This window comes from Staurois parvus, unplaced genomic scaffold (genome assembly GCF_062004578.1).
Source record: "Staurois parvus isolate SC_StPar_1 unplaced genomic scaffold, SC_StPar_1.0 ptg000941l, whole genome shotgun sequence".
Classification (NCBI taxonomy): domain Eukaryota; kingdom Metazoa; phylum Chordata; class Amphibia; order Anura; family Ranidae; genus Staurois; species Staurois parvus.
The window spans coordinates 212,621-236,114 of record NW_028318737.1 but is presented as its reverse complement, the minus strand read 5'-3'; the positions used below and the strand labels follow the sequence as shown (position 1 = coordinate 236,114).

The following is a 23,494-nucleotide window of genomic DNA, read 5'->3' as shown; positions in this document are numbered from 1 at the left end:
CTTGGTAAAAAAAAAAAAAAAAAAGCAGGATTGATGTTGCTAAAATAGAACGGTCCTGCTCATAAGAGCTTACAATCTAAAAGATTATACTTATAATGAACTGTGCTTTCACAGGTTACAGCAGAAAACAGTTAATATAAATCACGTATTAGGCTTATCTATCCACAAAATAAGCTGCAGATCAAAATATCAATATAAAAATACATACGTGCCAAAATAACACCTCCCACCTCCCCAAATCCCCCACACATACATTTCTCACCATGTTTGTCTGAAAACTGCATTTCAGTCTAAATAAAGCAAACTTGGAAGAGCAGAGCAATGGACATGTGTTAGGATTACAATGCAAAGATAATAAACACACAATCATTATACAATAACACACAAACACACCTTAGAAGGAAGAACATGCAAAACATTTACAGCCCACATCAAAACACAGCGTGAGTGTGGCCTGGGGCAATTCACCACAATATCTCTTCCTCCCCCAAACACAGCGTGAGTGTGGCCTGGGGCAATTCACCACAATATCTCTTCCCCCCCAAACACAGCGCGAGTGTGGCCTGGGGCAAGTCACCACAATATCTCTTCCTCCCCCAAACACAGCGTGAGTGTGACCTGGGGCAATTCACCACAATATCTCTTCCTCCCCCAAACACAGCGTGAGTGTGGCCTGGGGCAATTCACCACAATATCTCTTCCCCCCCCCAAACACAGCGTGAGTGTGGACTGGGGCAAGTCACCACAATATCTCTTCCTCCCCCAAACACAGCGTGAGTGTGGCCTGGGGCAATTCACACAATATCTCTTCCTCCCCCAAACACAGCGTGAGTGTGGCCTGGGGCAATTCACCACAATATCTCTTCCTCCCCAAACCACCACAGACAAGGACTTGCAGAAATAATGTAGCCTGTGCAAGGAAAAAATCAGCCCCAACTGCATCTCTTTATATAAGGTAGGCCACACCCACCACTGTCATTCATTTGGTCAGAGAAAGTGTTTGCACCTGATGAATCCTCTTCCCACCTGCGGTATACAGGCACCACAAATCAGAGTCAGAAAGAAAGCCACAGTGAAGTGTACCTGTGCAGCATACAACATAACATTGAACAGGGATGTGAAGGGAACCCTATTGGCAATATTTCTTGGCCCTATGGGCACAATTCAATCCAGATTATCGCATGAGTTAAGGCAGTCACATGACCACATCTCGCATGCAATACTGAAAATGTCAATTCACTTTTGCTAATATGCGGCATTTCCCATAAATCGGAAAAACACTCAGGAAATCAAACATAAAAAAGGCCTTACACTGTGGTCACATCAAAGCCGATTTGGCATTGTAACCCGTGTGTGTCACCTTGTGTGTCTGTACCCAGGCCAAACATTCCAGGGGAGGGAAACTTCTAATCCAGGGGGCGGAGACTTCTGATCGGGGCCATATGGGGGATTTCTGTTATCATTATGATTTAAAAAGGAGCCAAACAACTCTGTGATTATAAATGGCTTCATATGATCACTATCCCAATAAAAGACAGTTTTTTGGCAGATCAGTCATATTTTCAATATCAATACCAAAATGTCACAATTTCTGCCAGGGTATGCAAACCTTTGAGCACAACTGTGTATATATATATATATGTCTATATGTATGTGTGTATATAGTGTGTATATATAATATAATATATAATGCTCAGTACATAATTGCCATAAAATAAATGTAATAAAATGTTGATCACTGAAATTAATAACAAAAGTATGAATACAAATACACCGTGTTCCAAATTATTATGCAAATTATATTTTTGTCATTTCCCTCAATAATTGATGTAAATAACAGTCGGCATAATTCTCAGGTTACAACTATAAGAGTACAATTCACATTTTATTGAACAAACCTCCTAATGATAACAGGATTTTTGTTCCAAATTATTCCGCACAGGAAGTTTCAAAACACTTTATAGGTTGTAAAGAACTGAAAATTGTCATTTGTTGTGTTTGCAGCATATTTACTGAAATCAAAAGCTATTTCAATCCAACTTTTAACAACATTTTAACTTTGTAAACATTTGAAGCGGTCACGTTACATTGTAACATAGGAGCCCTTATCTGATAGCAGATCACAAGTCTGGCATCCATTGAACTTGGGAGTTTTTGGACAGTTTCTGCTTGAATTTGTTTGCAAGATGTCAGAATAGCCTCCCAGAGCTGCTGTTTGGATGTAAACTGCCCCCACCCTCATAGATCTTTTGCTTGAGGATGCTCCAAAGGTTCTCAATAGGATTGAGGTCAGGGGAGGATGGAGGCCACACCATGACTCTCTCTCCATTTATCCCCATAGCAGCCATTGATGCAGAGGTATTCATTGCAGCATGAGATGGTGCATTGTCATGCATGAAGATGATTTTATTACAGAAAGCAGAGTTCTTCCTTCTGTACCAGGGAAGAAAGTGGTCAGTCATAAACTCCACATACTTTGCAGAGGTCATCTTTACACCTTCGGGGACCCTAAAGGGGCCGACCAGCTCTGTTCCCATGATTCCGGCCCAAAACATGACTCCACCACCACCTTGCTGACGTCACAGCCTTGTTGGAACAGGGTGGCCGTCCACCAACCATCCACTACTCCATCCATCTGGACCATCCAGGGTTGCACGGCACTCATCAGTGAACAGGACTGTTTGAAAATGAGTCTTCATGTATTTTTCTGCCCAATGCAGCCGTTCCTGCTTGTGAGCATTGGTTAGGGGTGGCCGAATAGAAGGTTTATGCACAGTTGCAGGACTCTGGAGGACTCTACACCTTGATTTCCGTGGGACTCCAGAGGCACCAGCAGCTTCAAATATCTGTTTGCTGCTATGTAATGGGATTTTAGCAGCTGCTCTCTTGATCCGATGCATGGATCTGGCAGAAATCTTCCTCAATGTGCCTTTATCTGCACCAACCCGTCTGTGCTCTGAATCAGCCACAAATCTCTTCATAGTGCGATTATCACGCTTAGATTTTCGTGAAATATTGAATGTTTTCATACCTCGTCCAAGGCATCGAACTATTTCACTCTTTTCGGCAGCAGAGATCCTTTTTCTTCCCCATATTGCTTGAAAATGGTTCTCTGCTTAATAATGTGGAACGCCGTCCTTTAGGAGTTTTTCCTTAAATTGGGCTCACCGGTAAATCTAATTATCACAGGTGTCCCAGATTGTTTTCAGTGATCAAAAGAGCCCTGACACACAATGCCATCCATGAGTTACACTGAAAAACAAAAGATTTAATCTTTGTGACACTTAAATGGAATTTGCAGAATAATTTGGAACACGGTGTAGTAATAAATCCATGATTCAGCTTTACCTGTACATTGTGATCAGAGCATATCGATCTTTTGCTGAGTGATTTGCATTAAATCCATGTTATTAGAGCTCTTAAAATGCTTCAGCAACTCTTTAGAACTCTTTCCAAGTGATCAGATGGGTTTAGAGGAATATTATGAGGAAGTATTGTGTTCGATGTGTCAGAATTGTAACAACGGCAGTGGAGAGAGGAACGTCAAACAATCAATCAACAGCAGAGGCTGCTCAGATGGCGGTGGAATGCACGCCGGTATGTAACCACTAGTGGGTGCCTGCTCAATGCGTTCCAACCGCCATCTTTACTTGTCACTGGAGGGCATATCACAGGAGGTGCAACCGAGAAGCCTCTGAAACCGCCCATATGTAAATCCGAACAGACGGAGGGCGGCTGCACACAGCCACAGTCTACTGCTCACTGCATCGTCACTTGTGGGATGGAGAGCCCAGGAACCAACACCTCCATCACACAACACAAGGAGGGATGGAGGGGCACAGCGTCAACCTTGCACTAGATGGAAGAGTTTATGGATTATGATCCAAAGGAGGAAGGAAAAAAAGGGGGAAATTATGCAAATAACTTAAAAAATAAAATAAATGATTAACTAACAATTGATGGACCACAACACTGGTAAATTGAATTGATGATGCGACGTACGGTGAAGATGCCGATTTCCTTGCGATTTGAAAAACTTCTGACAGATCTCTATGCAAATCGTCACAAAAGTAGTACATGTACTACTATAGAAATCAGTGTCGGAAACGCACCCATGTGACCGCTCTAATAGCAGACAAGAGGGTGCAACTTGACATACGATTTGCAATCCTCATGTCATGCAAATCACATGCCAAGTCGCACTCAATGTTACTGCTATTAGAGCGTTCATATTGGTGTGGTTCAAACTTGGTTGGAGCTGCAACAATTTCTAAATAATGAATACACTACTTTTCATGTGATTTGCAGAGAGATCTGTGTCAGATGTGTTGCAGATCACACTTTAAATCAGCATGTCCCCCGACTTTGAAATCATGTGACTTCACTGTAAGTCCCATGATGTGACCGTAGTGTAAGTCGCACCACTTCAAAATCTGCTTTGATGTGACTGTGGAGTTAGCCCCCAGTCACATTGGGTGCAATTTTGCATACAATTTGCAAGTCGCAGGGCATGCAAATCGAATGCCAAGTCACATCCAGAGTGCACAATTTCAGGTGCGATTTGAGAATTGAAATTGTACCGGATATCGGATCTAATGAATGTGGATGTGAGTGTCTTAATGTAAGCGATTTGCTGCAGCACAATTTCAAAAGTAGTTCTTGTCTAACTTTTTCAGCATTTTGTAGCGATTTCACATATAGACTACTATAGAAATCGCAATAACTCATTGGTAAATCTACAGAAAATATGGTGAAAAAAAAGCAAAATTTAAATCACATCTAGTGTGAGCCAAGCAGGCAATCCAACAAAGGAAATAAATCTTTGAAGGCATGAGGTATCTGCATGCTCGGATAAGGGTCTGTTGTGGATATGCGGGGGGGACTCCATGCCATTATTTTATTTTTAAATCCTTTTCTCTCACTCTTCTCATGGTTTGAAAAACCTTCCCAAAAAGTGGGTGGAGTGTAAACCAGCATTATCCAATCAATCATTAGTCCAGGCCCTTATCTCATCCCATCGTTTGACATTCACATAAGGTGCTACTTTAAAGGTGTTTGAACAGACAAGGCCTCATTCTAATTCACATTCTAGGGATCATTGAGACAGAAAGCAAAGATGCTGCCACCAGCACATGTATGTTAGTGTAGTCACACGGAGATCATGCAAATTCATTGCTGTGGTTGGGATTCAAACCAAAAAGCTTAGCGTTGTAAGATATGTTGGGGGGTGTGATCGCCGGTATTTGTATGACACCGCCCCTCACATAGCACACTAATAATATGTTGGGGGGGTGATCTCCGGTATTTGTATGACACCGCCCCTCACATAGTACACTAATAATATGTTGGGGGGGTGATCTCCGGTATTTGTATGACACCGCCCCTCACATAGTACACTAATAATATGTTGGGGGGTGTGATCTCCGGTATTTGTATGACATCGCCCCTCACGTAGCACACTAATAATATGTTGGGGGGTGTGATCTCCGGTATTTGTATGACACCGCCCCTCACATAGTACACTAATAATATGTTGGGGGTGTGATCTCCGGTATTTGTATGACACCGCCCCTCACATAGCACACTAATAATATGTTGGGGGGGTGATCTCCGGTATTTGTATGACACCGCCCCTCACATAGTACACTAATAATATGTTGGGGTGTGATCTCCGGTATTTGTATGACACCGCCCCTCACATAGTACACTAATAATATGTTGGGGGGGTGATCTCCAATATTTGTATGACACCGCCCCTCACATAGTACACTAATAATATGTTGGGGGGGGTGATCTCCGGTATTTGTATGACACCGCCCCTCACGTAGTACACTAATAATATGTTGGGGGGTGTGATCTCCGGTATTTGTATGACACCGCCCCTCACGTAGTACACTAATAACATGTTGGGGGAGGTGATCTCCGGTAATTGTATGACACCGCCCCTCACATAGTACACTAATAATATGTTGGGGGGGTGATCTCCGGTAATTGTATGACACCACCCCTCACTCTAGTGGCCATAATGAGGTATTACTTCCAAAATGCCTCAAATCAGGAAAAACAGTTCCATACCACATTATGGCCACTAGATGGAGACAATGATCATAGGAAATCCCTGTATGAAAAGACCAACATGTAACATGGCTGAATGAATGCTGGTCATATTAGTCCATCTATTCTCTAAGTGGGGTGGTATCTATTGGGCCAATCTCTTTTACAAACCACACATAATATCGCCCTTCAAAGTGAAAACAGAAATGATTTGCAGAAAATCAAAAAGTAGAAATATATTCAGGTGGATCCCCTCTACACAGACCCCATATGTAGACATAGAACAACAAGCTGTGTTCCCTCTCGTGCCACACTCCTCCAACCACCCAAACCCACACAGAAGCCAAGGGAAATAATGAGAGGAAAGTTCCCCCATAGTTTGGGGCGGAGTTCTCCTTCCCTCCTGTTGGGGAATGGGAGAAGGATGGACTGAAGACAGAGAGACGCTTCGGGGTCACCACTGTTCTGTAGAGCCTTGAAATGAAGGACATCAACTTCAGAAGTTCTTGTTGTCTGTGTAAAGTTCCCCGATAACGAGATCTGGGCTCTCCCGGCTTCTAGCTCTGTAACCCGCTATATCATTATCAGGAAACGCAACTCCGACACCCAAGAAGGGCTGAAGTTGTGTCCTTCATTTCCAGGATCTACTGACCACTCTGCACCCCGACATTTACTGCACTTCATCCATGTCTTTGGGGGCCTCTCATCTCCTTATCAACTGTTTCTTCCATGATGAAGATCAGCCATGGAGTATATCTGAGGTGTATATCAGGGTGTGCTTCTTCCCACATGAGAGCTGGGATGTCCAGCAACATTCATCTAGAAGACATTTCCCGCACTCAAGGTACTAATACACCTCCAGAGTTGTGTGGGACCCCTCATGTACAGGAAGACAGGACTTCAGCGAGGAACATTTCCCTCACTCAGGACAGGAAAGTGGCTTCTGCCCCGTGTGAGATCTCTGATGTTTGGAAAGATTGAAGTTACTTGAAAAACATTTCCCACACTCAGGACAGGAATACGGCTTTTCCCCCGTGTGACATCTCTGATGTTTGTAAAGACGGGACTTCTCTGGAAAACCTTTCCCACACTCAGGACAGGAATATGGCTTCTCCCCTGTGTGAGATCTCTGATGTTTGAAAAGATTGGACTGCTGTGAAAAACATTTCCCACACTCAGGACAGGAATATGGCTTCTCCCCCGTATGAGATCTCTGATGTGTGTTAAGATGGAACTTCACTGAAAAACATTTCCCACACTCAGTACAGGAATATGGCTTCTCCCCCGTGTGAGATCTCTGATGTCTGTAAAGACTGGACGTCTCTGAAAAACATTTCCCACACTCAGGACAGGAATACGGCTTCTCCCCTGTGTGAGATCTCTGATGTATGGAAAGAACAGACTTGTCTGAAAAACATTTCCCACACTCAGGACAGGAATATGGCTTCTTCCCCGTGTGAGATCTCTGATGTCTGTAAAGACCGGACTTCTCTGAAAAACATTTCCCGCACTCAGGAAAGGAATATGGCTTCTCCCCTGTGTGAGTTATTTTATGCCTATTAAGACCAGATTTATAATGGAAACCCTTCCCACACTCAGTACAGGAGAAGCTCTTCCCTGTTGGAAGGCCGGCCTGGTCCCGCACAGTCTGAGGTTCCTCAGGATACAAGGAATCCGATGGTCCATCTACACTGGGTGGTGCCGGATGGACATCCTCAGAGGTTTTCCTCATCTCCCGGCCATGGACTAAAAGACAAAGAGGATTCTCCCCCGTGTGAGATCTCTGATGTCTGTAAAGACTGGACTTGCTTGTAAAACATTTCCCGCACTCAGAACAGGAATATGGCTTCTCCCCCGTATGAGATCGCTGATGTGTGTAAAGATTGGACTTCAGTGAAAAACATTTCCCACACTCAGGACAGGAATACGGCTTCTCCCCTGTGTGAGTTCTCTGGTGTGTGTAAAGTTTGGACTTACTTGTAAAACATTTCCCGCACTCAGGACAAGAATATGCCTTATCCCCCATGTGAGATCTCTGATGTGTGTAAAGACTGGACTTCTCTGAAAAACATTTCCCGCACTCAGGACAGGAATACGGCTTATCCCCCGTGTGAGATTTCTGATGTGTGCACAGATTGGTCTTCATTGAAAAACATTTCCCGCACTCAGGACAGGAATATGGCTTCTCCCCCGTGTGAGATCTTTTGTGCACATTAAGAATGGATTTATAACTGAAACATTTTCCACACTCTGTACAGGAGAACCTCTTCCCTGTTGGAAGGCCGGTCCAGTCCCGCACAGTCTGAGGTTCCTCAGGATACAAGGAATCTGATGGTCCTTCTACACTGGGTGGTGCCGGATGGACATTGGAGGGAGCCGGGTTTTCTCCTGGACTATACTGTGTGATGTCCTCATCTTCTACTTTCCAGTCTGGAGACAAAGTGAGACAATCCTCGGAGGTTTTCCTCATCTCCCGGCCATGGACTAAAATACAAAGACAAAGAGGATTACTAGACAGGAGCTGATTGGTTCCCTCAAACCAGGACTCCGCCCACATCAGGCAGCTTGGTCTCTGAGGAGCTTACAATTCCACCCTCAAGGGAACTAGGAAATGGCTCCTCTGATCTCCTACCAGGTCATTTCTTTATTCATGGACCTTAGTCAGAGAGTGAGGAAACAACCAGAACTGTCTTTTATAGGAGGGACAGTGATGAGGGGATTATAGGACGAGGGTCCCCACCCCCTCTATCACTCATCGCCATCTTCCCAACACAAGAAGTACTGCACTTCCTTATTTAGTCCATGATTTAGTCATGAAGAACAGCGGGGCTGAGCCCCACCAGAGGTCAGAGAGTGAGGATGGGGGGAGAACAATCAAGATGAAGACTGGACTGATCCTGAAGACCACCATCATTGGGGTATTGACTCCTCCCTCATTATCACTTTCTGTTTAAGGGTCCAAAGTTGGAGGATGTTATCACATTATTATCACCATGTAAAAGTCTGTGCTCCAATCACATCATTCGATATAAAATGTCCAGCTGGGAGGAAATGGGGGGAACAAAAGAGAATCCATATTATGTGTATATATAGCAGTGGGGGGAGGGGGAGAGCAGAAGTCAGGACTATGGAATGTACAACATAGAGTATATAGTGCAGGGGTCAGGAGTATGTAATGTACAACATAGAGTATATAGTGCAGGGGTCAGGAGGATGTAATGTACAACATAGAGTATATAGTGCAGGGGTCAGGTGTATGTAATGTACAACATAGAGTATATAGTGCAGGGGTCAGGAGGATGTAATGCACAACATAGGGTATACAAGGGTCAGGACTCCTAATATTGGTATTCAGTAATCAGTGGAAGATTAAATGTTTACTGTAGACAAGTTGCAGAGATCCCACACCGCTGCCTCCCATCTCCTGAGACTGCACTCAGTGACTTGGGGCTGAGACACTACAGACATATCCCTCCACCCGGCACAGCCAGCAGAACACAGAGCAAGGAACCCTGGGAGAATTGTTCTGTCAGAGATTTTACCTGGGCATGAGGAAGAGGACCCACAGAACACGTCCCAGATAACTCAACACTTATGGTAAAAATCAACATTTTGCTGCCAGCTGAACCCCAGAACCTCCATAAATCCAGTCTAGATACATAAATTGTGTCTGCAGCACAGAGAAGGAAGATTATCCGAGAGAAATCCAGGAATACAGGACGGGGAACACAGCTCAGGAAAGTGACCAGGGGATTACAGGCTGATATCACCCAGTCCCCGCCCTACTCTGGACCAATCAGTGAGCAGTATGGGTGGAGGAATGGATTTAGTGTTCATGACCCACCTGTGCTGATCTCTGTAGGAGTGTCCTCCTCTATAAATGTCCCCGTTATTCCATCCTCCTCCATAGACTGCTGATCATCCCTCACATACGCCTCTTCTTCTTCTGCTTTCACCTCAAATTCTATATCGATTGGATCTCCACTCTAAATCAAGAAAATATATTATCTGTAAAAAAAAGCTCACATAAAAAAATCCACACATCATCTTTATAAGTCCATGTTCTAGATGCTCTGTCCCACCAACCTTGCAATGATGAGGGATGGTGTGACCTTCCTGTGTGGAATCCCGGGAATACAGAGGACGGGGACATCTCTCTGGTGGGTTCCCATGACTGGATCCATCTGTAGGAAACACACACACTGACTGAATCCATTGTTTCTATGTGTTTATCAGATGATGGGGGATCTAGGTGGATCCTCCGTACTGCTCTCTCCTTTACAATAAAGTCTCCTCTTACCCGGTGATGTGAGGGGCGGCTGATTGTCCATCATGACGTCCTTGTAGAGGTCCTTGTGTCCTTCTAAATACTCCCACTCCTCCATGGAGAAATAGACAGTGACACCCTGACACCTTATAGGAACCTGACACACACAATGATACAGTCACCATCCAGACACATCCCTTGTCTGTTACTGGAGAATGTCCCAGAATTCCCGGCACCGCTCACCTCTCCTGTCAGCAGCTCCATCATCTTCTTGGTGACTTCTAGAATCTTCTGCATGTTGTGTCTCTCAGGGTTTAGGGAGTCACATGGAGGCACTGTGATGGTCATATGATCACCTGACTTCAGAAGAGGAAATCTCTGTATTGAGGAACCAATAGGAATATCATGTTAGAATCCCAGAATCCTCCTCACCTCTCCGGTCAGGTCTGTGTTTTATTAATAGAGATGAGAGTGATGTCATGTGACCTCCCAGAATCCTCCTCACCTCTCCGGTCAGGTCTGTGTTTTATTAATAGAGATGAGAGTGATGTCATGTGACCTCCCAGAATCCTCCTCACCTCTCCGGTCAGGTCTGTGTTTTATTAATAGAGATGAGAGTGATGTCATGTGACCTCCCAGAATCCTCCTCACCTCTCCGGTCAGGTCTGTGTTTTATTAATAGAGATGAGAGTGATGTCATGTGACCTCCCAGAATCCTCCTCACCTCTCCGGTCAGGTCTGTGTTTTATTAATAGAGATAAGAGTGATGTCATGTGACCTCCCAGAATCCTCCTCACCTCTCCGGGCAGCAGGTAGATGATCTCCAGGGTGAGGTTTAGTATCTTCTCAGTCATGTGACTCCGGTCCTCCTCCATCCTCATTGGTGCCATCATGTGATCTATACAGGTCTCCTTGTAGACGGATAACTTTGGGAAATGAAAGTAAGAATGATTTGGATGGTATTGGTCACACAATAATAGGATGTGGATGTGAGGGGGGAATAGGAGGGTTGCTGGACATTGAAGAACTACTCCCCCCATGGGAAGACATTTAGTTTGGACTCAGGGAGTTACAAATCCTATCTCCCGACTCTCGGGACATGTAGTTCTGGGCGCTGTGCAGGTTGTTTTCTTACATTTATCCCTGTTGCAGGAAAGCAGCAGGGCTTACTGAAGAAAGTGATTGGTAGACTCCGGGGGGGGGGGGCAGGCTGCAGCTGGGCACGCTCAGTGTCTGTGACACTTGTTCAGACAGCACACTTCCCCCCTCCCTCCCCGCATAGACGGGGGAGGAGAGAGATTCTGTTTTGCTCCGCCTCTTCCCACCCCTCTGCTCTGTGACTGCCCCGTGGGGGGGGAAATTTGAAGATCCATCCGGTTGTACAATTGGCGATGTCTGAGCCTGCAGAGAGCAGCCTGGGGGTGAGCGATCTCTGCTCTACCATGGAGCTTTCCCCACCTCCTTCCCTTCTCTCCTTATCTACTTCCCCCCTCCCTGTTCTTCCAGCAGCTTCACACTTCACTATTCCATGTCCAGTTAGCAGTTGAGCTCTGATGTAAGGGGGGGACTCCGCTGAGCTCTGACTTAAGGGGGGGACTCCGCTGAGCTCTGACGTAAGGGGGGGACTCCGCTGAGCTCTGACGTAAGGGGGGGACTCCGCTGAGCTCTGACGTAAGCGGGGGACTCCGCTGAGCTCTGACGTAAGGGGGGGACTCCGCTGAGCTCTGACATAAGGGGGGGACTCCGCTGAGCTCTGACGTAAGGGGGGGACTCCGCTGAGCTCTGACGCAAGGGGGGGGACTCCGCTGAGCTCTGACGTAAGGGGGGACTCCGCTGAGCTCTGACGTAAGGGGGGACTCCGCTGAGCTCTGACGTAAGGGGGGGGACTCTGCTGAGCTCTGACGTAAGGGGGGGACTCCGCTGAGCTCTGACATCAGGGGGGACTCTGCTGGACACTGATGTAACGGGGTAAAGATGGGGACTTTTATGCAAGGGGGGACTCTTATGTGAACATGGTGCTCATCCTGACTGCTGCACTCTCTATGTTGTGTTTGTACTTACTCCTGGCCCCTGCACTCTATACATTATGTTGTATGTAGACCTGACTACGATGTTGATTGTCCCAACAGTTGCTGGTTGGAATGAAATCTTTCTTTATCCATTTCAATACCGGGCAATTTTACACCTTCCTGCCCAGGCCATTTTTCAGGTTTCAGCGCTCTCACACTTTGAATGACAATTGCGCGGTCATACAACATTGTACCCAAACTAAAATATTATCATTTTCTTCACACAACTAGAGCTTTCTTTTGGTGGTATTTAATCACCGCTGGGGTTTTTATTTTTTGCTAAATTAACAAAAAAAGACCAAAAATTTTGAAAAAAAACACATTTTTCTTTGTTTCTGTTATAAAAGTTTACAAATAAATAATTGTTCTTCATAAATTTAGGCCGAGATGTATTCTGCTACATGTCTTTGGTGACAATAACCCAAATTAGGATGTATTATTTAGTTTGTAGGAAAGTTATAGAGTTCACAAACTATGGTATAGATCTGAGTATTGATCAATCCTGAAGTACTGACAGCCAATCTAATTTCTTGAGGTCCAAGAATGTCAGAACAGTACAGATATCCCCCAAATGTCAGGACGGTACAGATATCCCCCAAATGTCAGGACGGTACAGATATCCCCCAAATGTCAGGACGGCACAGATACCCCCAAATGTCAGGACGGTACAGATATCCCCCAAATGTCAGGACAGTACAGATATCCCCCAAATGTCAGGACAGTACAGATATCCCCCAAATGTCAGAATAGTACAGATATCCCCCAAATGTCAGGACAGTACAGATATCCCCCAAATGTCAGGACAGTACAGATACCCCCAAATGTCAGGACAGTACAGATATCCCCCAAATGTCAGGACGGTACAGATATCCCCCAAATGTCAGGACGGTACAGATATCCCCCAAATGTCAGGACGGTACAGATATCCTCCAAATGTCAGAACAGTACAGATATCCCCCAAATGTCAGGACGGCACAGATATCCCCCAAATGTCAGGACGGTACAGATATCCCCCAAATGTCAGGACGGCACAGATATCCCCCAAATGTCAGGACGGCACAGATATCCCCCAAATGTCAGGACGGTACAGATATCCCCCAAATGTCAGGACGGTACAGATATCCCCCAAATGTCAGGACGGTACAGATATCCCCCAAATGTCAGGACAGTACAGATATCCCCCAAATGTCAGGACGGTACAGATATCCCCCAAATGTCAGAACAGTACAGATATCCCCCCAAATGTCAGGACGGTACAGATATCCTCCAAATGTCAGGACAGTACAGATATCCCCCAAATGTAAGGACGGTACAGATATCCCCCAAATGTCAGAACAGTACAGATATCCCCCAAATGTCAGGACGGTACAGATATCCCCCAAATGTCAGGACAGTACAGATATCCCCAAATGACCCCTTTTTGCAGAGTAGAAAGTCCGACGTACTTCATAAGAGGCATGGCGAGTTTTTTGAAGTTTTTTCGGAAAATGAAAAAATTAAAAAAATTATTTTCACTATTTTTTTTTATATATTGTCACCAGTGCAGTACAGCGTCATCATATAACTGGCATGGCGGTGAACAGGGACACTGACTGGTGACAGTATGAAAAAAAAAATATATATTTTTTTTATTTTTTTATTATATTAATTTTTTATTACATTTTTTTTTATTTTTTTTTTTCATATTTTACTATGACCAAAGTAGTACAATGTTACCATAGTAACATTGTACTACTTTGGGGAAGTGATCAGTATTTTTTTTTTTTACACAATTTGCTTATAGCAAAGAATTACTTTGCTATAAGCAAACATTTACCTGAATGAAATCGATTCATTCAGCTTTTCTTTTTTTTTTTTTTGTGCTTAGCTGTGATTTAGTCACAGCTAATCACATGACATGTGCATGTGATTAGCTGTGACCATTCACAGCTAGGCACTAGTATACAATGGATGGCATGAATGAAGCCATCCATTGTATACAACTGTCATGTGACCTGCTGTGATTGGTCACAGCAGGTCACATGGTACCAGCAACGGAAGCCGGTACTCGGATCTGTCATCGGCCATGTCCGAGGTGCACGGCCGGTGACAGATCGTGCTGCTGCGCCGCTCTGCATTTGCGCAAACTGCGCATGTGCGGGAGCACGCCAAATGGTGTGCACCCGGAATGCAGGAACACTTTTGAAGCCGCCAAACGGCCATTGGCCGGGCGGCTAATGGTTAAGGTCGGCTCATTAAGGCAGTCCATACATTACTCATATTGTTCCTCCAATCAGTGGGCTGAACGGAAAACAAAATGATCCAATCCTGGAGGACACTGGAGCTTGATTTGTCTGCTCAGCATGTGCTTGTACTGAGCACCCAAGTGCTTCCATGTGCATCAACCCTTCATATTCTCCACCCTGGCAAAGTCATTTCATGCTTTATAGGGACATCCATCCATTGACAGTCCTTAGTGATAAAACGTCTCATTCAGTAATAGTAGAACAATAAACACCGGATATAAATATGGTTTGGGTTCAATTATTATTTTTATCAGGACAAGTAGATTGTCATGAGGACAAGTAGTTTGGGACCCCGATTTAGTCCCTTGGACAAATAGTTATTTGATAAATTTCCACATCGCTGGGACTGCTTAACATTTAGTACATTTCCAAGGTCCTGTGTCCTCGGCTTGCTGGATCAGAAATCCCCTTTTCTCTGTTGGGTTTGTTTGGTCTCTGAACTGGTTTTGATGAGTATTAGATCTGCAGACAAGGAATGATAAATACGATCCTTCCTATGACATGTTTGCTCTGAGGCAGTGCTGTGAGGTCAATGTCGGCTCATCATGAGGTCCAGGAAGGGAAACTTGCTGACTTTTGATTGGAGTTGCTGGATAATCAGGATAATTGCCCGATATCTGGCTGCAAGGCTCCAATCTCCGGCAGCCTGCTGACTGACAGGAGCGATGTCACTGTCACTCTCTGCAGGAAGAGAAGGGATTGGATTGGATAGCAGGAGAATGCTGCTGGTGGAGCAGAGAAAGCTTTGGGGGAGGACTCTGTTCTCCTCCCTCCAATGGCAGCTCAGTGTGGGTAGGAGGGGACAACAGGGGGAACACCTTTGGTTGCCAAGTATACTGTAATATCCAGGACATTGTACAGAGTGGTGGTGGGTTCCTGGGGGCTCTGAATTCCAGCACCGGGCACTGCCAGAGCCTGTGTCATGGGAACGTATAGGACTGTCTCCGGAAGATGTATAGCATTGACCCCTGACTACCTCTTAGTCTATGCTGAGCATACAGACCTCCTTTAGAAACAAGTGCCCACCAAGGGGTGAAGAACTGTCCTTCATTCCACTTGGACAATATTATTTGACCAGTGAGATGGTAAGAAGGTGAAGGTCGCCTTCTTTTCTTGGCAGGAGTTCTGTAAGGAGGTCTGAAAGTAAGTTCAGGTAGGAGGACCATCATAGACCAACAGCCCCCTACCTAACTCAGCGACCCCCTGAGCCATAGTACCTCCTCTTCTCTCAGAGATCTCCTATCAAGGACCCAAAGTCCTTCAGCTACTCTACCCCCTCAGAGAACTTGAACTCCACTACCCTCCAAGGGGCCCCAAAGTCCACCATCCTCTGTACCCCCAAAGAGACCCCTCAGCTCCCCTTCATCCATCAGAACCCTTAGAGGACCATATTACTAGAATTTATCTCCACAATGAGGAGAATGTTCCGGCCCCGGAAGTGGGGGAATGTTCTGCCCCTGAAGGGGTTCATCTGGGTTCCCACACTATATATGTGTGTATCATCATCTGCTGGAGATAAAAGATGTCACAGTGACTATGGAGGAAGAGGACGGACGTGACTATGGAGGAAGAGGACGGACGTGACTATGGAGGAAGAGGACGGACGTGACTATGGAGGAAGAGGACGGACGTGGCTATGGAGGAAGAGGACGGACGTGGCTATGGAGGAAAAGGACGGACGTGGCTATGGAGGAAAAGGTCGGACGTGGCTATGGAGGAAGAGGACGGACGTGGCTATGGAGGAAGAGGACGGACATGCTATGAAGAGGACGGACATGGCTATGGAGGAAGAGGACGGACATGACTATGGAGGAAGAGGACGGACATGACTATGGAGGAAGAGGACGGACATGATGGAGGGTTACTGGGTGTAAATAGGAAATAACATCTTATTACTCCAAAGACATGCTGGTAGGTTAATTGGATCCTGTCTAAATTGTCCCTAGTATGTGTATGTATGAATGTAAGTTAGGGACCTTAGATTGAACACCCCTTGAGGGTTAGGGACTGATGTGAATGTACAATATATATGTGTAAAGCGCTGCGTAAACTGATGGCGCTATAATAAGTACCAAAAAATAAAATAAAAAATAAATATTACCTCCTCTTCCACCAACGTCTCCTTGCTGCTTCATACCGTATGGAACTTCCTGTCTTTGTTTCAGATGACTTCCTGTCTGTACCTGACATCACTTCCTGTCTGTACCTGACATCACTTCCTGTCTGTATTCCATAGAGACCTTCTGTTTGGGTATAAGTGAGATCACCACCTAGTGGATTTCAGAGGAACTGCAGAAACATCTCAGAATATCCATTCCTGTATAATATCTACCTTACAGGGCTACCAGGGAAGTTCAAAAATAATAATAATAATATATATATAATAATAATAATAATAATAATAAAAAAAAATATCTCTTATGTTTAATAAAGATATTTTATTCCATATAGAAAAGTCTTAAAAACACAGAACACAAAAAACAAATGCATAGTTAATAAAACAGATACCACCAAAACTGATCCTTTTGTTGAAGAAAATGCAAAAATACATCCTAAAGTATAAAAAATATCTATCAATCCACTGATAATGAAGATGTTAGACATAAATGACAAGGATGTAATGGTCACAGAGGAATGGTGGTGGAGATCTCTCAAAGTAAGAACACTTCCTTGAATGGTTCTATAAATAAAGAATGAATCCTGGAGGGAATAAAGCTGTAAAGCAATAAATAATATATAAACTGGGCCATCCACTTCATCCATAAAGACATTGTGATTGAAGATCTTCTAGATCACATAGAAGGAGGACTCATCCATGATTTCATACATTTGTTTGGAAGGATAGAACAATCCTCAGAAGGGAACATGTAGGATGACAGGAAAGGCTCCTGACTGGTGAGATCCTCCAAACATAATGATGACATCCATGAACTGGAGCGAGCTCGTTGGGGTGATAAAGCCAATCTGGAAACACTGTGTAGACGTTCTCCAAGAACTCAGCACACTCCAGGTGTGGAGAAAGTCTCCAGGTGGGTTTAGCCTGTCATTTATCATAGGTAGAAATGTCCACACATGGACTTCCACAGGGACCCCCAGACTACATATAGAACTTGGAGGTACCTGTAACATGGAACAGGATTTGGTGTTGCTGGAAGACTGGTCAGAGCAGTGGAAATTGCAGTTCAATGTTTCTGAATCGTGGGCTGGGGATGGGTAGCGGGTACAAAGCTCCCTGGGATGGGCACACTTTCAGGGACAGATACCAGTCCAGTGATGTAGTGTCACACAGTGCAGTGTTTGTTGGTGCTATTTACAGGTGCTGTACAATGTTCCACAAAGAAACGGCAAAAACCAAGTATTTCGGCTAAACTATTGGACAAGGCATCATAAAACAAAATAGATGCCATCCAAGAATGGCCATGTCCTGCAAACAAAAAGCATATCTGAACCTTCCTTGGTATTGTGGGGTACTACAGAAGGTCTATCCAAAATTTTGCAACTCTAACAGCTCTACTGGCTGACCTTACAAAAGGGAAAGACTTGGTAATGGTAAGATGGTACCCAGTGGCAGAAGAGTCTTCCCAAGTCCTGAAGAGGGCCCCCTTGTGCACACCCAGTACTGTACACCCCCAATTTTTCCAAGGATTTATGTGGTTCAAATGGATGCATCTGATGTTGGTATTGGGGTGGTGTTGTCACAGGTACACAATGGGGAAGAACACCCTGTAGTGTACCTGAGCAGAAAACTTAATGAACATGGAAAGAAATATGCAGTAATTGACAAGAAATGTTTAGCCATAAAGTGGTCCTTGGATGCTCTAAGATACTATTTGTTAGGGTGAGTTTGACCTGATAGCTGACCATGATCCCCTCAATGGATGACCCAAAAGAAGGAGACAAATAGACGGGTGACCTGGTGGTTTTTGGCTCCTCAAGATTATTCCTTCATGGTTAAACACAGACCAGGGGCTAAGATGGGAAATGTAGATGCCCGGTCCCGGGTTCACTCCTGTTGGGCCACAGCTGTGCCAACCCTGGGGATGAAACAAGGGGGGATATGTAGCAGAGTGTCTCAGCGGGAGCTGGGAAAATCCTCTTCTGGGTTCACACATCTCCCAGGCTCCTCTCATACACTTATAGGGATCTCTGATCCTTGGTCCAGCTCAGGTTTCACACCTCTCCCCGGGTGTAATTTATACTCACCAGAAACATGCAGTCAGATCTCTCATACCTGGGAACAGACAAGTCATGTCTGGGAGAGATGGAAGGTTGGTGGAAGCTGTAAAACTGCATCTTTGGAGACTGACAAGCACTAGGCTTGCTCACCCTGATAGGACAAGAAATGGCCGCTGCCCCAGTCTATAACTGGCCTTCACAGCAAGGAGCACTTGAACGGGCAACGCATGTCACACAACAAAAGAGAAAAGTTCCCGGCTCAACTTACCAGCCAGCCTGCAAACAAACCAAATTAACCTAATAGTATGCATTAAAAACAGGGGTTTATTGTATAGACCAAGGGCAGGTGGACCTGAGGGAGCCCACCCCTCTTTAAAGGTACAGGAGCGCACCGGACACCCAGCGTATAGCACAATGGCAGCTAAGGTGTCCAGTGTGTCTCCTCCTCAACAATTCAACAGAACAAAAAATGGCCACTGCCCAAGTTTTGCCATAAAACCTTCCTTGAAGAGAGAATCCAAGACCACCTGGACAAGGGGCAAGTGAGATTCCCATTCAGTGCTATGTATCACTATGTCATCCAGATAGACTGCTCCATACTGTTGATGAGGTCCTGGGGTCCTGTCCATAGCCCTCTGAAGTGTTTCCGGGGCATTTTGTAAACCAAAAGGCATTTATTTATATTATACGAACCCTGAGGGGGTCACAAATGCAATCTTTTCACTGGTACTTTCAGTCAGGAGGATTTGCCAGTATGCTTTTGTCAAGTCCATAGTGATCATGAAATGGGCCTTCCCAATCCTGTCCATGAGCTCATCTACCCTGAGGATAGGGTACGTGGTAAATTGTGTCACTGAATTAAGCTTTCTGAAGTCATTACAGAACCTCAAAGTACCGTCTGGTTTTGGGACTAAAATGATAGGACCAGACCAGCCACTATTAGACCCCTCAATGATGTCTAGCTCCAGCATCCTCTTGACTTTGTCACTGATGTCCTTTCTCCTGGCTTCAGGAGTCGGTATGGTTTGAGTTTGTCACGGTCCCCAGGTTCAGTAATAATATCATCCTAAACCACTGAAGTCATACCAGGTAACTCTGAAAATGTGTCTCTGCTCCTTATCAGGAACTCTCTAGCTCTCTGCTTTTGGGAATGAGACAGTCTGTCTGGAATTGTGACTTCAGGGACTAGAGGGGACTCAGTACTCCCAGGAGTTCCAGGGGCAGACCCCACAGTCAGTGCCACCCTATCCTTCCAGGGGCTTACAGGTGTACATGGTATATCTGCTCAGGATTTCTATTATCCGATTCATATACTTTGTAATTCCCCAACTCTTTTAACCACTTCAAAGGACCCTTTTACTTAGCCAGGAACTTGCTTTCAACAGTGGGAACCAATGCCAGGACCCGGTCACCAGATGAGAAAACCCCATTGTATATTCTTTGTTGGGCTTCCTGGGTGTGAACTTCGTGTTCTTCTACAATAGATGTCATCGCTGTAATCCTGTCCTGCATATGAGCGATATACTCAATGACACCTTTGTGGGGTGTCTGCTTCCCCTCCCAGGTTTCCTTGGCTATGTCTAGGAGCTTCTGAGGATGATTCCCATAGAGTAACTCAAATGGAGAGTGCCCCTTAGAGGACTGGGGAAGCCCCACCAGGCCATCAGTATGAGGGTATGTCAGGGATAAAACACATGCCCACAGTGACTAGATAACCGAGGCGTGCACATGTGTGACTGGGGTACAGAGGGAATGAGGGGGACTCTGAGCATATAAGTCTGGCCATGATACACATTCACAGCCCGCACTACCTCTGCTCACCACTAGAGGGTGACTCCACTCCAATCCAGCTGGCTGACCACACACAGGCAGATACAAATCTTATATACAATCTAGTGAACTCTAAGGGGTGAGGAGCAGCCCAGCAATCACACACCCTTCCAGGATTCCTCCAGCTATCCTACAAGCAGGACCCCGGTGTTAATCACTCTTCCACTGTCCATTCCCCCCCACACCAGACACACCACAAATGGTAGCTTGCCACCACCCAACAGTTTGTCGCAGACTGGTCTGCTGGGCCTCCACACACACAGATCTCCGTCTGGCAGATCTGCTACCTTACAATCTGCCAACAAGCAGTGCAATTGCATACAGATTGACAATGAACTTAGACTGAAGGTGGGAGATTTATGCACACCCCCAGATTTATATGACACATGTACTGGTGGTCCAATCAGAACCCTCCAGGCCCCAGCAGTGCACACCCCCAGATTTATATGACACATGTACTGGTGGTCCAATCAGAACCCTCCAGGCCCCAGCAGTGCACACCCCCAGATTAATACAACACATGTACTGGTGGTCCAATCAGAACCCTCCTGGCCCCAGCAGGCCACACCACCAGATTAATATGACACATGTACTGGTGGTCCAATCAGAAACCTCCAGGCCCCAGCAGTACACACCCCCAGATTAATACAACACGTGTACTGGTGGTCCAATCAGAACCCTCCTGGCCCCAGCAGGCCACACCACCAGATTAATATGACACATGTACTGGTGGTCCAATCAGAAACCTCCAGGCCCCAGCAGTACACACCCCCAGATTAATACAACACATGTACTGGTGGTCCAATCAGAACCCTCCTGGCCCCAGCAGTGCACACCCCCAGATTAATATGACACATGAACTGGTGGTCCAATCAGAACCCTCCTGGCCCCAGCAGTGCACACCCCCAGATTTATTTGACACATGTACTGGTGGTCCAATCAGAACCCTCCAGGCCCCAGCAGTGCACACCCCCAGATTAATATGACACATGTACTGGTGGTCCAATCAGAACCCTCCAGGCCCCAGCAGTGCACACCCCCAGATTAATACAACACATGTACTGGTGGTCCAATCAGAACCCCCCAGGCCCCAGCAGTGCACACCCCCAGATTAATATGACACATGTACTGGTGGTCCAATCAGAACCCTCCAGGCCCCAGCAGTGCCCCCAGCCCTGAATTCTCTCCAATGGAACTCTCCAGTGAAATCTCCTCTCATCAATTACTAGCCGGATTCTCTCTATTACCTCCTGTATGTACAAAACTCCCCCAAATCTCTCCCCTCCTCACCATCCACTAGAAATTGGAGGAATTGTTTCTTCTTCCTGAAATCCAGACCTAGAGAGGAATAGAAAAGAACCAACAAACCCCACAAAGTCTTTTTATAGAGATTTATTCCATCAAATCCAAACTATTCTACACATATTTATTCCATGGAATATGAAGAGATTTTTCTATCAATAATCCCATCAAATCTGCGTGTTTATTGGACTTTATTCCCAGCAATAATCAATCAGGAATCCATGCCGGCAATCATCAGATCAATAGGAATGTTTCCAATATCCAGTGATCACGGTTTGATCCTCCAACATAACCAGTGCACAGAATGATAAATCTATCCCATGAAATGGATCTTATTGATTGGTTGATGTCATTTATTGATCTATTGATTCCCTTCTATGATAGAATAGATTGATTTCTCCATGTATTGATCATCCTCTCCATATATCTCTTCACCTTGTCTAACATCATACAAATCCTGAATGCTATAAATCTCAGTCCTGTCCATGAATTGTATGTGACTCGGGTCTTTATAATACCATATACTGGACTGTTACTTCATTCCCTATTTTTATATCGTCTTCTTACACCTGTCCTGATGAAGTGACACTTTGAAGCCATGAAACGCGTTGATGGTGTATTTTACATTCACTTGTCCAGTAAACTCCGACCTTCTGAAGAAAACATTTCAGAGTTTCCTCCTTTACTATGGGGCTCCTCTGCTGACCTCACCCTCATTTTTTCTTGGGGTGAAAGTTCTCCCCCCGGGGTCCAAATCCTGCTTAGTATATGATGATCCGGAATTCCCCGATGACCATGGAGGGTGACCACCCATTGACTTCAGTGAGGAGACAGACATATTCCCCACAAGTCCTCAGATAGGTTGTCTGATCCCTGGATGGGTTCCCCACAACCTCCCAGATGTGAGTACATGCACCGTACTTCTCCCCATCTTCTAGAACCATCTCCCACCTTCTGGTATCCATCACTACACTCAGTCCCATCTCTTCCATGGTCTTTTATCCTCTTTTCCTGTCTCCTGATGGTTTGGAGGATTTCTACATATTGCTCTCATGACAGGTCTACTTTAATTGTATGCAGAGGGGAGGGGGAGGAGTACACAGACTCCTCCCAGTGTTGGTTTATGAGGGGGACCTATAGGGTATTCTGCCCTGTCCAATCACAATATCCCCTGAGGAGCCCCCACTGTGTGCAGGTACCCCCCAGACATGAGACTGTCCTCCAATCTGGTCATTTTCTGATAGATCAGATGACAAAGTCGTATCTATGAGGGTCTCTGTCATGTCTATGGGCCCCTTATTGTACTATAACCCCTCCTGACCTATACTGGGAAATATCCGGGCTGTGATTGGTGAGGACAATACTGCTGTTATCTCCAATATTGTTCTATGGGTGGGATTTGTAGGAAGATCCTGTACAGAGGCACCTATTCATTCACAAAACTGAAGCCCAGGAAACACCCTTTACTATGCTTCAGTGAATGACCACAGGAGTGATCAGTACCAATCACT

At 45.3% G+C, this 23,494-nt stretch overlaps 3 protein-coding genes across 3 annotated transcripts in view; 2 read left to right on the top strand and 1 right to left on the bottom strand.

Annotated features, from left to right (window-relative positions):
* Positions 1-16,810, bottom strand: part of LOC149441839 (uncharacterized) — an 85,258-nt gene extending 68,448 nt beyond the window's left edge. Inside the window, exons 1-2 of the mRNA XM_089656819.1 lie at positions 16,777-16,810; positions 7,586-8,538 (exon numbers count right to left, since the gene is read on the bottom strand). Of these exons, the coding sequence (XP_089512945.1) occupies positions 7,586-8,538; positions 16,777-16,810 (987 nt within the window). The remainder of the gene's footprint in view (positions 1-7,585; positions 8,539-16,776) is intronic.
* Positions 1-23,494, top strand: part of LOC149441832 (gastrula zinc finger protein XlCGF66.1-like) — a 429,912-nt gene that overhangs the window by 278,978 nt on the left and 127,440 nt on the right. The window lies entirely within an intron of this gene.
* Positions 1-23,494, top strand: part of LOC149441836 (uncharacterized) — a 201,702-nt gene that overhangs the window by 94,369 nt on the left and 83,839 nt on the right. The gene's annotated exons all lie outside the window — the stretch shown is intronic.